Source organism: Oryzias latipes, chromosome 23 (genome assembly GCF_053564925.1).
Source record: "Oryzias latipes strain Hd-rR chromosome 23, Olatipes_Hd-rR_3.1".
NCBI lineage: Eukaryota > Metazoa > Chordata > Actinopteri > Beloniformes > Adrianichthyidae > Oryzias > Oryzias latipes.
This window is the reverse complement of record NC_136259.1, coordinates 19564511-19581042: the sequence shown is the minus strand read 5'-3', so window position 1 is coordinate 19581042 and position 16532 is coordinate 19564511. Positions and strand designations below refer to the sequence as shown.

The following is a 16532-nucleotide window of genomic DNA, read 5'->3' as shown; positions in this document are numbered from 1 at the left end:
ATATCTATCAAGATCTACAAATTTTTTACAACAACTTTTTTTTTCTTTTTTTAAAACTTATTTTACAAATGAAAAATAATCTAGTATTGTTGTGAAGTACTTACTGTACAGGCACAATTTATTGTAAAATATTCGAGAGTATTAAAGTGTTTGACGTTTTTCAAACTCATTTGAATTGGGTTCAATGCAAAGAGATATTTGACTACACTGGTCAATGCATCATAACTTTCACTTGAGGACAGATTTCAATGCTTTTACACATCTGGCCTGACATGTCTTATTTTGGATCTAGAGCATATGAAATAAAATAAATCTTTGTAATGCATGACTCAAAACATCAATTTTTAATGCTTGTGCAGGTTTGGAGGAATAAAATGACAAATGGATTGTAACCACTTTCCATTCACAAACCCTGCATCCCTATCAACTGTTGCAATTCCTCAACTGTCCAATAGAGGCTGGTTTTCACTTCCACAATTTAATAGTTGGACCTTACACTAAAGATACATTTATATTGCCTTATAAAAAAAATATGCTTTTATTTTATATGACAAATTTTCTTATTTTGCCCTGCTACAGGCTGATGCCCTGTCCAGAGGGTATCCCATCTTTGCCAACATGGGGGGTTGGCTCCAGCAGCCCTTTCACCCTTAAAGGGATTTGGAATGTTCAGGTGGAAGGAATTCAATCCATCCATCCATCCATCCATCCATCCATCCATCCCTTAATTTTGTGCATAGTGATGGGCTTATTTTTTGGATTGGCATATGGGTGGGTCCATGGACTCAAAACAAATTTTAACCTGTCCCACTCGATTGTTCACTTTTTGACTAAATCTATATAGTAAATGTAAACTATATAATGTTGCAATAAGGACATATCTGCATTGAGGGATAAATAATGGGTTTTTATTTGAATGTATAAAATAAATCTAATTACAGCAATGACTATAAATACATTTTTTAATAAAATCTTGAATTTGAGAAGTACTATAATCTTTTTAAAGACAAAAACACTCAAAGGAACAAATACAAATGTTTATTCTAAGGAGTTTAATTTATTTGAAATACAGGTTGAAATACAGTTAATTTGTGCAGTTTATTCAGAAAAACAGATCATTTTAAAAGTGTATTGGCATTTTTTAAAAACAAGTATTCACATTCTGTATAGAAAACTTTAAGGAATGTTGGCCATGAATGTTCACATGAATCAACCTATTTCTGCCACTGTTAAACATGAATAATTACTTACAGTTTACATAAACATTTGAGAAGAAAATTCTGTAAGTAAACAACACAAACCTAAAAACAGTCATTTGAATTCAAGCCTACAAGTATAAAGAGGTCAAAGAAAACAAAAGCATTTGCCTATGCACTAAAGCTTTGGCTCGCTCAAACTCAAAAACAACATTGAGTTTTCAAAGCTATTCACAATCAAAAACAACATGTTCTCACGGTAATCCATGCAGTTTTGATATATTTGAATAAATTGCGGTGTAGGACCTCCACATGCAGATGTTTACATCCACATAAGGCACAAACAACAGCCAACAGATTGCCACAATTGAAGCGTTCAGTGTAGTTGCTCATTTTCCTTCAACGGAATCTCCACTCTAAAGGATATGTTTCCAAACAAACCGGTGAGCATGAATCATTTCCCAAGTTTCATTTACAACATCTGCATCCGAGTTATTGTTTTCAGTAAGCAGCGTTCTGATCATCACCAGTTTAAATAACAATCGACCTGAGGAAACGAAAGCATGTGATGACATCCCTGGGAATTGGAGGATTAATCTCATTGCCATCCAGTCGCAGGTAACGTAGCTGAGGCACGCTTTCATTGAGCGAGTCATCCACCGCATCGACGGAAACAGGACAGATTTTGGAGCCATTGACGTCTGAAAACAAAAAGGACAAATATTTTTAGACCATTCACTTCTAAAATTTTCTGTGCTCAAAAGAAATGCCACTCCATTTTTCAAAACATTAGCAGGTCTTACATGTGATCTTGTTGTGGTCGAGGTGAAGGTGCTCAAGGCCTGAGGAAATGAGGGGAACCTCGGTCAGCTGATTATAGGACAGCTGCAAGTCCAAAATGCTTGAGCGATTGAAAACATCTTTGGGGAATCCACTGCTACCAAGTTTGTTGTTGTTAAGCCTCAGAAATGCCATCTTGGGTAGACCCTTAAAATAACCTGCTGGGATTTTGTCAATGTTGTTGCCATCAAGGTAAAGCTGCGTAGTGCTGGGTGGTAATCCAAGAGGCATTTTGCTAAGCTGGTTTTTGGCCAAATTGATTTGTACTAGGCTGTTGAGACCTTTCAGGCTCACTTCAGTCACTGCATCGTCCATCAGTTTATTTCCTTGGAGGTCCAGGAGGCTAAGCTTCTCCAGACCAACAAAGACACCGGCTGGGATTTTAGAGATTCGATTGCGGGACAGACGGAGGTGCTCCAAGCTGGCTGGCAGGGGAGATGGCACTGAAGACAGCAGGTTGTCATCCATGTACAGGTGAGCCAGGTTTGTCATTGAGCTCAGAACATCCCCCACTCCTTCACTTGTGATTTTGTTGCGGTTTAGATTGATCCAACGCAGCTGCGTTGCGTTCTGCAGAGCATTCGATGACAGGGCTTCAATTAGATTGTTCTGAAGGTAAAGGTACCAAGTGTACGGTGGGATTTTGGGAAGATTCTTCAGGCCTTTATTGTCACAGTAGACAGCCCGGGGAAAATTTGGGGGGCAGCGACACTCCTTAGGGCAGGCTTGAATCTGGGCAGCAAGTTCCTCATAAGGCATGTCCTGGGTGGCAGCAAGCCCCAACAGACATACAATGCAAAGAAGGTTCTGGAGTCTGGCCATTTCACAGCTCAGCCTGTACTGTAAAGAAAAGAATGAAAGATTTTAAAAAAAAAGACTGTCAGAAGAACATAGATCAAGTCTTTAAATCCAACCAAATGTCAAACTCGCTTAATCCCTTCTGAGGTCACAGGGTTGCTGGAGCCTATCCCTGCTGCTGTTGGGCAAAGGCGGGGTTCACCCAGGACAGTTTGCCAGCCTGTGGCAGGGGTCTTTAAATCCCTTTGAGGTATATTTAGTGATTCACAAAACATTGGATGAAATGACCTTTTTTTTTTAAAGTACGGATGTCTGATATAGTTTACCTTACAGGCTTGGTAAAGCATCCGATATTGAATAAAATCAAACGTATGGCAATTACGCGTTTACGTAATTAAAAAGTCATTGATGAACATATCAGTTACAATATACCTGAATGCAATTCACCCTCTACACTACATCGTCTAATGCGAATGCCATCGTCATTTTACAAAGTCATCAGACTGTGGTTGTCTTCTTCCATCATTATGTTGCCTGTCAAAGACTTTAAAGCTGATTTCATTGCATCAAGCCAACCCTAGAGTTTAGACTTGAAAAGTTAACACGTTAGATTCACACTGCTCTGAAAGCTGTAACTGCAACATGATTGTCAGATCCCTTTTGTTTCAAATCTGTGCAAAAGGCCAAATACTGAGTTTGAGACGAGTAATGTTTGGAGGGATCCAATAAACCTGATGGACCAAAGATGCTTAAAAACCCAGCCTGGTGTCTATCTATCTTTTCAGCTGCCACTTCAGTTCTCCCAGCTGCCATCTGGTGCTGGTTTAAATTCCTGATGCGATCCATGTTTGTCTGGAACTTATTTTGAGGAAGCCATGGTTTCCCATAGATTAGAGCACTTCAAAGACCTGGCTGGATCATCTTCTCCGAGATGTGCCTCAAATTTACAGATGCCGAAATTGTTGAGCTTTAGGGGTGCAAACTCAAACACGAGAATGGGACCAAAACCAAACTCACTGAGTTTTTAAAGGACACATTGGATGACAGAAATGAACAATTGTCTAAAATTGCCCTACAAAATTAAAACATGAAAGCTAACCAACATTTTGGCAGTCATTCTTACCTTTGTATTTTCAAACTTCTCCGTGCAACAACCTTCTCAGAACAACATCCAAGTGTGGTCTCAAATGACAAAGATGCAAGTCTCACCTCCCCGTATTTGTACTACCTGTCGTTTCATTCAGCATGTGCCAGCCAATCGTTTCAGACAACATCAAATCTTCTCCCGACCAATCAGGTTCTCCACCATCAGGGGTCATAGCCTAATGAGATGTGTAGGATGCTAAGCCTTTTCAGTCCTTGAGACATGGCCCACTTAACGGTGCCACATGCATCACTTATCCTCCTATAATGGTATGATTGATCCAACAAATCCTTTGTCTTTTGCCAAACTTTGGCAAAACTAATTTTGTGCCTTTGTTGACAGTGTAACGAGGATTATTTACTCTGCAAGTCAAAATGTATAGACATTCCTTGCAGTCTGTGATGTAAATTATACAAATGCAGAAACAGTATCCCCCTGTCAACTTTGAAGTAAAGCTAATGGTGTCTCAAGAAATGGACAGTCCATTAAGCATTTTAGTGAATAACCATTTTCTTGTTCTTTAATAATTACAACAACGGGGTTTGGATGATGGCTTTCTGAAACTATTGGGAATATTTGTCTGCAGTAACTTCATTTTTCTTTGGGTTTGTTTTGATGGACAGGTCAGGTCCCAGCATTTGGTTAGAAGCACGTTGGTCAGCACTACACTGGTAAAGTATCAAGAACAAACATGACGTCGTTTAAGTACAAGGCATTTCCTGCAGGCATAAGAGGTAATGGTTTTATGCGAGGGAGGTCAGACTTAAGCTGAGAAGATTTTGCTGCATGTTGGCCAGCAAGTTGTTTTGCAGAAACTAGCTAGCATCAGGATTAGTGACCTTCCAGCATGCAATAATAGGACTGTGCCAGTTTCTAGTGATGACGGCAAAGTCTAATCTATTCACTTGCGGAGAGCTTCTTGACACTGCAACCAATGTTTCCTTTAGTGCACATTTATGCTCTTGCATGAACAGACACCTACAAGTGCAATCTGTCAAGGAATAAATAATTTGTGATATAAAAAATCTTGTTCGTTAGGTTTAAGTGAAAGTGACTTTAGCGATTGTTGGCTAAGGAAAAATAAATGTGCTTTTGTTTGACTTTTCAAGCTAAAAAACATGTCTAAACTGAACTTTCAGGCTGTAGATATACCAAACAGATCTGAACATGTGTTGTTAACTAACAACTGCTTAATTGTTAAATAAGCTGCAATCAAAGGAACATTTGATTTTTTTTGGGTAACCCTTAGTGTTAGATTTGCTGAGTGAGCCTGGGGCTAACAGATGATCACATAATGGAGCGAATATAAGGTAAAAAGCAATGGATTGTTCTAATTTCCTGTCAGGAGCTTTTATATTGAGCCAGCTAATTTTACTGTGCAGTCGGTGTTTGCATTTCTTGACTTTTTGGGATTGGTTCCAGTCAATGGCTTTCTTTAAATCCACCCTAATATTTTGAACCATTTGGAGGAAAAAGATGGTCTTCATGCACTCAGAACTAAGAAACTGGGTTCATGAGTGAATCAAAGACCTTTAGCAATGAAAGCGAACTTTCCCTTTTTACGTTCACATCTATAAATTTGTACATGTTAATTGAAAAAAAACTAACAAAATAGGTGTTTATCTGGGAATGTAGTGTCTCCCAGTCAGTTCGATGTGTCACAAATGTTTCCGAAATACATCTTTTTAAAGTGTTTCAAGCCTCTCTTTTTCTGAAAATAAATAAATAAATGGAATCATCTTTACCTTCCAGTTGGTGCAAATAGTCCTCTTGCAGCCAACAAGTTTCAGGGCTTCCCAGCAACTCAACTGTCTGACCTAAGCAGTCTGCTGCTCTTTTTCTACAAAAGCTTTGATATTGTTATTTTATTTCTCTCTGATCTGCATCTAGGATACGGCTGGTGGGAGGATGACTGAGTTGGGATGTCCTTTCAGAAATTGTGTCACATATATTTTTGCCAGCCTCTGCCTCTTTCTTCCCACCTCTGTTTTTTTTCTTTTTCTCCTATTTGTTGCAGAAACTGAAGTCATTGGTGTTCCAAAGAGGGTTCAGTTCTGCCACCCCTCCCCACTTAACCACTTGGCCTGTCATGGAGAAGACTGGCTCTGGGGCATGGGTGCACGACAAATTTTATGGATCATTTCAACTCTTTGGCCTTTGGGGTGTGCTGCAAAGCTGACAGGTGAGGTTATAGAAGAGTTTCACAAAGATATTTAAACCCTGTCTTTTTTAATGGGACATTCCTTCCTTTCAACCTGAAGGCTCATTCTTCATTAAGACAGTCAATCATTTAACTGTGGAGGATGACGGTGTGGAGTTGAAGCCTGAAGCAACAGGATTTTCTTTCCTTTATTTTCTTCAGGTAAGTTTATCCAATGAGAATCAGAAATGCAGTATTTTGCTTAACTGTCATTCTTTTATCATTTGACATGATGATTTTGTTCATCCCAAGTTTTTTTGTTTCACCACAGAGTTAAAATTTTTGGGGACAAAAAAATAGGAAAGAAAAAAAAAAAGTTAAAAATCAAAAAACAATGTAAAAATATTCATAAGCTAAAAGTACATCGTCCTGGAGGACAATCTCTTGGAGGACTGCTGCCACTCTGCAACAACTAATCATACTTTCAGTGAACCAGAACTTTAGGGAAGGATTATGGCTTTATAAAGGAATTTGTTGTCTGGACACAGGCAGCAGAACACGTGCTCCTAGAATATGAATGAAGGCAACTGGAGACTGTGGAATTTCTGCAACATTTTTACTGGGTTCTCAGGGCTAAATCTGAATTTGATAGAAAAAAAAAACTATAAGGGAGCGAAATAATTAAATGTTTTGACACTTAAACATTAGAAACCTAACTGCATTAAATTCAAAATTAAAAGAATGTTTTGCATTTCTGCACGTTTCACTTTGGCTACAAACTAACTCAAAAACAGGCATAAGATTGTCTTTTTCCCCAGAGCAAACAATCACCAGGATTGCATATTTTTAGTTTTGATACATGGACTGAATGTCTGACTCATGCAAGAGGCTTATAGGTTCTTTCAGGTCAATTCATTTTTTCTTGAGAATCTTTTTACATACAACTGTTAAAAGAACAATAGTCTTTATTTTTGTTTGGATGATATGACAATATGAAGACTGAATAAACATGAAAAGAAAAAAAAGGAAATCGGTACACCAAATAGGTTTTACTGCCTCCCTCTGTTAAATCTCCCATAATGTCATGAAGGATATTGACGGAGGCTATAAAAAGCACTGGTAAAAGTAACTTAATAAACAAATTCAGCACATGTCAAAGAGCAAAACATGAACATCAAACATAACATCACAAAGGTTTAAGAACCAAGAGCCAGAAAACAAAACTCTTAAATGGAGTACAAGGTGATTAACTAACAGAAAGCAGCTGTTATGATTACAAAGTGAAACCTGGTGAGTCAGCAGCGCAAAGCCTGCACTCATAAACCAAACAAAAAGCAACTTAACATAGAAAAACAAGGGAAGTAGACTAAATAAGCAAAAATATGAAAACAAAATAATAACTGCACATCATGAATTGGCAGGTAAAGTTCTCCAATTATTTTGAGCATCTGTTTAATCCAAGAAGCAAACAGTGACTTCAAGCCTGAGGCAGGTGGGGCCACTTCAGTTCACTAAGTAACCTTAAGGGGCTCCTCAGTCAGTCAGGTCAATTCAAATTTACGTCAATAAGTCATTTATATAGTGTGTGTATTTAATTTCCACACATATACACATATATACATAATATATATGTGTATACACACACACACATATATGTATACACATATACATATATATATGTCATGTCATGTATAATATGTATGTCATATATATATATATATATATATATAGACACACACACATATATATATATACATATATATGTATATATATATATATATATAGACACACACACATATATATATATATATATATATATATATATATATATATATATATATATATATATATATATATATATATATATATATATATATATATATATATATACATACATACACACACACACACACACACACACACCCACACACACACACACACATAGGTATGGCTTCATTGTCTCTTGTGTAGCTCTTTAGGCGGCTGCTCAATGCTAGGAGCCTTTGTTTGGCAGTTTCCAGTGCTTCAGGTATGGGCATCTGGCTGTATCTCTTAGGTACTTGCTTTCTCATTGTACCTCTTTGAGCCTCTGTTAGCTTACTCACATCCCTCCGAGTTGCCTTGATTTTGACCTCTTACCGTTGCTTCCATGGTGGGTATTGTTTTCTCCCATGGTTGCTCTTGTAGCCAAGGATCACTGCTGCTGAAGTGTAAACCAGTTCATTGGTTTCTGTGATGGTTGTGGTAGGAATTACCCTCAATCCTTCATTCACAGCTTCCAGGAGACTTTCAGACAGTACATCACTTAACCGGTGTAGCTGGTGTTGGGGTTGCCTTGTGTTCATTCTAGACATGATCTTGTCTTTCAGGTCAGTTGCTGCCTCGCTCAGCGTAACTGTGGTTGTTTGGGCTGTGTACCCAATCTCAGGGTGGGAGTGTGGTATTGCCTCCTCTCTGACCTACTGTTCTGGCTCCCCCGTGGTGGTATTGCAATTGTGTTGAACCGCTTCAATTTCAAGTTGTGATGGGAGCTGCCGTTTGTGGATGTTCGAGCATTGGGCTACCAGCTGTTTGGCAGTTAGCCTTGATTGTGGGTTTCGAAGCATCCATTCTCTGCATGTAACCCCTCTGGGTGGGATTGCTTAAGTGTAGCATTCTAACACAACCTTGTTCTCACATCTAGTCCATTTTCGTCTTGTTCCAGTAACCCACTTTCCATCAGCATCTGACGCATGTGTTTGGCCGGGCGACGTCTGAGGCATGAAATATCATTCATAGTCTCTCATGTTATGAGGTAGGCAGTAGTGTTAAGTGTCTTGCCTGAAGGCCCTCACTGGGTGATGTTATCTGCTACCATTGATACCATTACCATTACTTGTTAATCCCCCCCCCGGGAACTCTGAATATCCCCCCCAAACTCTGGTGTATACATATATATATATATATATATATATACACACACCATATATATATATATATTAGCTGAAAAACTGCTTTAGATTCAATATACTATACTGTAAACCAGCGAGTAATAGTAGTAATGTCACTTTACACCTCACTGTAGTCTTTATGTAGTTTCACAAAACAAAATGTGCTGTAATTCCTTTGTAATGTGATTTTTTTATTTCTTCTCCAAAAGTAGTTGCAACAAGTGACTCACAGGTATTTCCACTGCTGTCATGAAAGGCCATTTGAGGTTTCTGCTGAAGATTCAATCCAATCCAATCTATCTTTATTTATAAAGCACTTTACAGCCAAAGGACCAAGGTGCACAGATAAATAAATTAAAAGGCCAGCGTTCTTCAATCAGTATTAATAGTTAATTATAGGTAGCTTATCCTTAATTAAATTAGGAGTCTAACAAGGCTAGCTGTTACAAAAGCTTTCTGGCCATTATAGTACCAAAGTGGCTTCTAGATGGTTTATTTTTTTTATATATTTCCTTTAAAGAATTGAATTTTTTTCATGCGTCATGCTCAGGTAAGACACTAAAAAAACAGTAAATTTACAAGGATGTAAATTTATATTGATAAACCTGTGTGCTTTCATATAGGTTCAGTTAGGCAATATGTCTCTTTTTTTAATTTTCCAATACAAAAAAGTATCTGTAGTTGAACAATTTGAAGTATAAAACTATTGGTAAGAACAAGAACATGTATGTCAAAGTATGTTCCACATTGTGTGCTTTTATAGCAACCAGGCTAATGGTCTGAAAGGGGCCCCCGGAGGACAAGGCATCTCCTTTTCACCTTAAAACCTGTTTACAGCTCTGTTGCTATGACCTCACATAATTCACTCTTACCATGCTGGAACATGTTTGACTCACAACAGCTAATAGCAGAATAGAAATGTAGAGTTTTTTATAGTTTTTTATTTTATTTTTCTGACAAAAAATACTATTTTTCTCTTCGATGTACTATATTAATATTAACATTATTACTACATTATTTTTCAAACTACTTTAAGATTTTTTCACACATCTTCAATCTAGCAAATCTACAAAAAAAAATACTAACATAAAAAATTAACTACGTGTTAACGCAGAATGCTTGGAAATTAAGGCAATTTAATTTAATTCTTGAACCAAGTGTAAAAAGAGGTTCAATAAAAAAAAATAAAGAAAGAAGAGAAAGAATAATGATTCCATTAAAAATGGTTGAAATACTTTATTTAGCTATGTTTGGTTTCCTCCAAGTAAATCCAACCCAGCAGTTACCAAGTCAAAGGCCTTTAAAAAAAGAAAAGTCTAGTAACAAATACATGGTTCGATCAAAATTACAATGGAGCCAGGTTTATTCAATAATGAAGCATTTTTCATTCATGGCTTTCAACAGGGTTACAATGAAAGCACCGTAACTGCAAAAGCTGGAGAATATTTCTCAAGAATGGAACCTTTGGATGCATGCAAATAGAAAAAAATACTGCTTATTCATCAGTTATGTGCATTGTAGGAGAACATTAACATGTAAACAATAAGATTCTCAAAGTTTTATCAGAGTGCACATCAACAGATGATACTATTTTAAAGAGTAACAAAAATTTGAATTTTATAGCTCAAAGTAACTGACGGTTCCAATTATCTAACATTTCATTTCCATGTAAGCTTTGATGGTTGCCACCATTAGCTTTTACTTAAAAGTAAGCTTTAGATTTTTGGATTTTTTCTACTTATACATGACATATTAAACATATGATTGCTTAGTATGTGTTCTATAATACATTTGAATCACATTACACCGTGAAATTTGTGTCTTACTGGTTATTATGCCATAATACATGCAAAACAATGTACCATAAAATTAAAAAAATGACAACTTTAGCCAATAAATTGTATTAATATACGATCTTAAACTGCTTATTTCAAGTCTTTTCTCTTTAAATCAAGACTAAAAAATTTGGATTTATCTGTTGTATTTTTAGTCATACTTCCACTGATGATCAGCTGTTTAACCCCTTGACTTCTGTTGAGTATGCATCAAACCACTTCAGCCCTAAAATCACCTTAATTTTGCATCTACTTAAAAAGGAAAAGTACCATTTTTCATCACAGCTGGAAATAAATTCAGCCATCAAGGGGTTAAATTGTGTTCCATTAACTTCCTTGGTGTAAACCTACCATTTTTAAGAAAACTGCCCTTCATTGTGCATCCCGAGACATATTCACCATGGTTAACATTTACAATATTACAGATTTGCTGAATGCTCAGAAGTGCAAGGAGATTTCAACTCTGTAAAAGGAGTGAAACGACTTGTAAACCCATAAGAAATTGGTGTTGGCTTGTGTCTTGGCAGTAGAAGGCTGAATGAAAACTCTGATGGAGATGCTTATTCGAACATGACATCCGAAGCCACACGCAAGCAGTTGGAGGTCTCCGGGGGCATGCTGCCGTGCGTGATGTTGTTGGCGTCCAGGCGCAGATGCTTCAGGCGGGAATAGTTGAGCGGACTAGTGTACTTGCAGAAACTTGACAGGTCAAATTCTGTAAAAGAACATAAAACAGCAGCCTATGATTAGAAACCTGTAATTATAAGCTGAAAATGTGTGTAGAAACCTTTATTTTCATAATAACAATAATGATAATAATAATTGATACTTTATTTATCCCACAAAAAATGCAGTTTAATCTTTAGAGGGCAAAAGTTTTACACTATGGCTGAATGTTTATAATGAATCCATAGTGTATTTTCAGATAATTTAGGAGCATCTCATAAGAGGTTTAGCTGAATTATGTCAAGGTGCAAAAATAAATGTCATGCTTTTTTTTCTTTTTAGCGTAAAAGAACAGAATGAGCCTGATTTATTTTGTCATAATTTAACCTAATTCCCATCAAAAACTTGTAGTTAAAAATGTGGTTATATGGCAGACTGTTGGTGTTGTGGTTCTAAAAACTAGAAAAACTGATCATAAAAACTGTGTCTTAGCAAGGTTTTAAAAGCACGTTTTTGAAATCAGGCTATTCAAATGTTTGTCATCGTTGTAAAGTTTGGCTGCTTAAGATAGGAGTAAATATGAACGTTCATGCTGTTGGAACAAGGGCTTAGTATTGGCAAACTGTGCCTGGTTCCAGTTACTTTTGTTCTCAAAAATGCTTCAACCCGGAAGACAAGTATTTCCCCCTTTGCTTCATCATTCACATAGAGAAAAGGGTATTGAAGAGTTTTAAAGTAAAAAATGCTGCTTTACAGACTCAAAATCTTTAAAAAAATTTTTTAGCTATTAACTATACAATCTTCTTGAAACTATTTCCCATTTTTAAAACCAAGCCACACTTTTGCACTATAAAAAAAACTGTTACAATGTCCATGAAGACTCTCATTCATCCAGGTTGCTTCCATCATAGTAGTAGGTTTAAAGGTTGTCATCTGGACTTGTTTTTAAAGTTGAATATGTTTCACCTCTTATCCAAACTGTTACAATCAAATACTGACCACTTTCACACATTAGTGAACTCAAAAAGAAACAGAAAACCTCATAAAGAAATCTTTTTTTTATCATCAAGCTTTTATTTTATGTAGAGAAATTTTGCCCTGCTCAGTTTTTAAGATATCTCTGAATATATTGCCAGTTTTCAGAACCCTTACTGATACTGTTCTCTAAAGCAAGCCAGTGGGGTTCCCTTTAAGGGCAATGGCCTATGGACCCTCCCACTAATGATTGTTAATGAGTCCTTGTTTGTGGGAGCCTAATGATTGTGTGGAAGTTCTAACAACAAACTCTCAAACAACTCCTCCACAAAATGTTTTAGAACCAAAGAAAGAAATAGCTAAATAATTACTTTTCTAGAAAACCAGCAATGGATTTTGGCTGAATCTGAATTTGTCACCTACCCCTGTGGCTCCTCCCTATGGCTCCAATTGTAGGTGTATTTGGAGATTTTGTGGTGTACAAACTTGTTTTTTTAAGGGGTAGCTGTGGTGACTTAGGTCTGAATATCCCTCCGCATGGAGGGTACTCCGCGTTGTGCTGTGCCATGGAAGAGAAACGCATTTCTTCACATGGGTGTGCTCTGAAGTGCAGAAGTTTACATTTAAATGTAAGTAGGGACTTTTAGTTTTAGCATGACTTTTTAAAGTTATAAAAACCAATGTGAAATATTTTTCAAGCGTTGGTAGCTACGAGCTAATGTAGCGTAGCTCTATTGATGACTATTGATGATGTAATCGAGTGGTAGTAAAGTCCGAGTTTGAAGACGCCATTTTCCCATAACTCTTCGCTTGGAGTGCTACATGTACGGGTAGAGAAAATCCGGAGGGTAAGGGCAAGAATACGGATTCGGCCTTCGTCTTCAGCTATGAACACACCGAGCATGTGACACGTATTCTTGAACACAGATTTAGCATGTGGTTTTCATGCCAGAAATGCAAGGAGGGGATTCTTCTTTTTTTTTATGTGTACCAGTGCATGACTGCCAGCTACAGTGGAAGAGCGACATTTGGAAGCTGTGCAAATCACGCAAATCTTGCTCCAGGCTTCATCTTTCACATCTCTATGCTGATATGCAAAAGACTTAGTGTCATTGAATTCTGGTTGGGCACAAACCGTTATTATTCATTTGTCTTGCATGTTCAGTTTTCAAATTGAATTAAATTTTTAAGTGAAAGTAAAGGGGTGCCATTCATATGTCACTACCAAATCCCGGTCCTCCATTGGTCAAAGTTCAACCTGGTTTAACTTTTAAACGCACATTCAGTGGCAAAGTGTTTTGTACGTCGAAACGATTGTGGAAACTTGTGAAGCGACGTGTGAATGTGAGAGTTTGAATGCGGAACCCCGAAATGGGCATTCACATGAGTTTACATAGACTTTTGATTGGAAATGGTCGCTTGAACGTGCGTTGCCGAGGGCAGGATGAACGTAGCTTTCAATTTAAACTCAATGAATATTTCTGTTTTTGAATATGTGGCATGCTCATAAGGTAAGATGCTTTTTTTAAAATCTTTATAAAAACCGTTTGTGCTTTGTCATAAAATCTCCGAAGAACACCATTAAATCAAATATGATGACCTTTCCCTAAATCTCAACTTACTGTTGATCTCATTGGCCTGAAGGTAGAGTTGCTCCAGCTGCTCGTTGATTTCAGGAATGGACTGCAGTTTGTTGAAAGAGAGGTCCAGTTCAGTCAGGGACGTCACATTGAAAGCCCCAGCAGGGATTCCAGAGTCCACCATCTTGTTGTGAGAGATCCTCAGGTATCTCAGATTGGGTAACTTGTTCAGGTACCCTGATCCAATGCTTTCAATGTCATTGTGGTCAGCGTAGAGGATTTCTAGTGAGTTTGGGAGTCCAGTTGGCAGTTTCTTTAGCTTGTTGTAACTCACATCCAGGGACAACAGCCCCTTTAACCCCTTGAAAGCTCCTCCTATAGCATCAGAGGTTAACTCATTATGCTGAAGGTAGATGAAGGTCAAGTTCACCTTGTCATTCAAGAGCCCAGCAGGAAACTTGGACAACTTGTTGTTCATAATTTTCAGCTCATCAAGGGACTTTGAGGGAGGGATGACCGGCTCTGTGAGGTTGTTAAAGCTGAAGAACAGCTTCTCCAGGGCTGTGAGCTTATCAATTGTACCCTTCTCAATCTTCGGATTTGTGATCTGGTTGTTGTCAAGTATCAGCCAGCGCAGTTCATCAGTAACATTATCAAAAACTCCAGCTTTGATCTCTTCAATCATATTGTTCTGGAGGTACAGATACTTGATTCCTTTTGGGACCACCGGAACAAACCTAAGCTTGCGGTTATCGCAGTACATGGCGGTGGGGAAAGTGACTGGGCAGGTACACTCTTGATTACAGTTTGGCCCTGATGGCATTGACATGGAATGAGGCTGGTAGTCATAGTCGTACTCTTGGCATTGGGCAAAGCTGACCAGTAAAGCCAAGAGGGGTAGACTGAGAGGAAGCATGACTTCTGCTGGGGAGACAAAAGAGGAAAGGAGATTTGAAAAATATGTTTTTAGCAAAAAAAATTTTTTTTATTTTTTAGGACATAGTTTCTACAGAAGGGCACGAGTTCATTAGCTTCTGAGTTTGGGACAGGACCATTGGCATGGAGCAACCCCACCCTCCTTCCTGTCACCCAGAGCACCCTAAGAGCTTTGTTTACATGCTCTCATAGCCCAACATTACTGGTGCAACAAAAATGGCGAGCAATATTCAAGCTATATGTACAGTTTGAAGCCACATACCATCTCGGATTAGGAACACAAAGACGTAATGGATTTTCTCATCTACAAGTGGATGAATCAGAATGAGGCGGAGCAAGGAGCTCACCCAGCATATTTTGTACATCACAAATATGCTCTTTTACAAACTGCATTTTTTTCTTTTGCTCTAATTCACAACGATTTGAATAAAGACATACTCTGAAATGCATTTTTGAGCTTAATTTTATTTTTACATGCATGTCCTCCATCATGAGAAAATGCCCCAAGGACAAAAACAAAAAACACAATTTTCATCAGAGTGGATTTTCAAGAGCAAAATAAATCTACATAAATAAAATCAATCTGCTGTTCAATTATGGATAGGCAAACAACACGTTGGATTTGAAATTCTTAACAATCACATAAAAAAATATCAACAAAATGTAACCCCAATGGCTCCTGGCACCCAAGGGACACACATATAGTTCCAAAATCAGTCAAGAATTTATGTCAACCACGCTTGGACCAACAAATCCAGATGTTCGCTTTAGTGTCAAGCCACATTAAAGATTACAGCAGAACCAAAAAACACAATCTTAATAAAAATAGTGATCCAGTTTGGTGCAAAAGGTAAATGAAACAAATTTAGAAAAAGGTCCAACACTCTGAGCCATTGGAAGTGCAACAAAATTGACTTTTAATAGTACCGACCGATTGATTCTTGAGAAAAATACAGACACAAAATCCAACCTAACCTAAGCAGGTGAAACGTAAATACCAGTATTTAAACCTGTCCTTACTTTTGCTTAATTAATAACATGTATTTGCAGTATCAGCCTAAAACAGCAATTCCATCAGGAAAAAACAGACATAAATTCAAACAGGAAATCTCAAAGCCATACCTGTGCTTCTCTTTCTTTGTGTTTTTGGGGTGGAAGGCCAGGAGGTAAGAGCAATGTGGTGTGGAAAAACTGCAAATCTCTGGAGAAAAACAAAAAAGAGAAAAGAGGGGGAGGAGAGACGGGTTGATGGAGAGACTGAAGAGAAAAGGGGAGGGAAGAGGAGCGGAAAGATGGGAGGCTTAGCAAACAGGAGTCAGGACGTCATCCCGAAACCTTTGTCCAAAAGCCTGGTGGTAACTAACAAAGAACAGGTGCTGCAAAGAATTTGGAATATTTCAGCACATCTTTACCAACACTTCTTAGCAATATATCTGTGCACAAAAATCCAAATTTTTCTTATGAACAAATGTCCCAGAATATGCGTGCAGAA

At 37.7% G+C, this 16532-nt stretch overlaps 2 protein-coding genes across 6 annotated transcripts; both read right to left on the bottom strand.

The window, feature by feature from the left end:
- Positions 1–1037: 1037 nt before the first annotated feature.
- kera (keratocan) lies at positions 1038–6079 on the bottom strand. Of its 4 annotated transcripts, none has more exons than XM_004083061.5 (3): positions 5724–6079; positions 2000–2876; positions 1038–1897 (listed from the first exon to the last, which is right to left on the bottom strand). In XM_004083061.5, the coding sequence occupies exons 2-3, from the start codon at positions 2856–2858 to the stop codon at positions 1728–1730; spliced, it is 1029 nt and encodes a 342-aa protein (XP_004083109.1). In that variant the 5' UTR covers positions 2859–2876; positions 5724–6079; the 3' UTR covers positions 1038–1727. The 4 variants fall into 4 exon arrangements, with proteins under 4 accessions (XP_004083109.1, XP_078797696.1, XP_011489465.1 ...); XM_078941570.1 differs by having other exon boundaries at positions 2000–2871; positions 5724–5922; XM_011491163.3 differs by lacking the exon at positions 5724–6079 and adding an exon at positions 3958–4063.
- A 4190-nt stretch (positions 6080–10269) lies between these two features.
- lum (lumican) lies at positions 10270–16321 on the bottom strand. 2 transcript variants are annotated; one of them, XM_011491162.4, is made up of 3 exons: positions 16163–16321; positions 14147–15028; positions 10270–11598 (listed from the first exon to the last, which is right to left on the bottom strand). In XM_011491162.4, exons 2-3 carry the CDS (start codon positions 15018–15020, stop codon positions 11444–11446), a joined length of 1029 nt encoding a protein of 342 aa, XP_011489464.1. In that variant the 5' UTR covers positions 15021–15028; positions 16163–16321; the 3' UTR covers positions 10270–11443. The 2 variants fall into 2 exon arrangements, with proteins under 2 accessions (XP_011489464.1, XP_004083108.1); XM_004083060.5 differs by having other exon boundaries at positions 14147–15025; positions 16163–16310.
- Between the last annotated feature and the right edge of the window lie 211 nt (positions 16322–16532).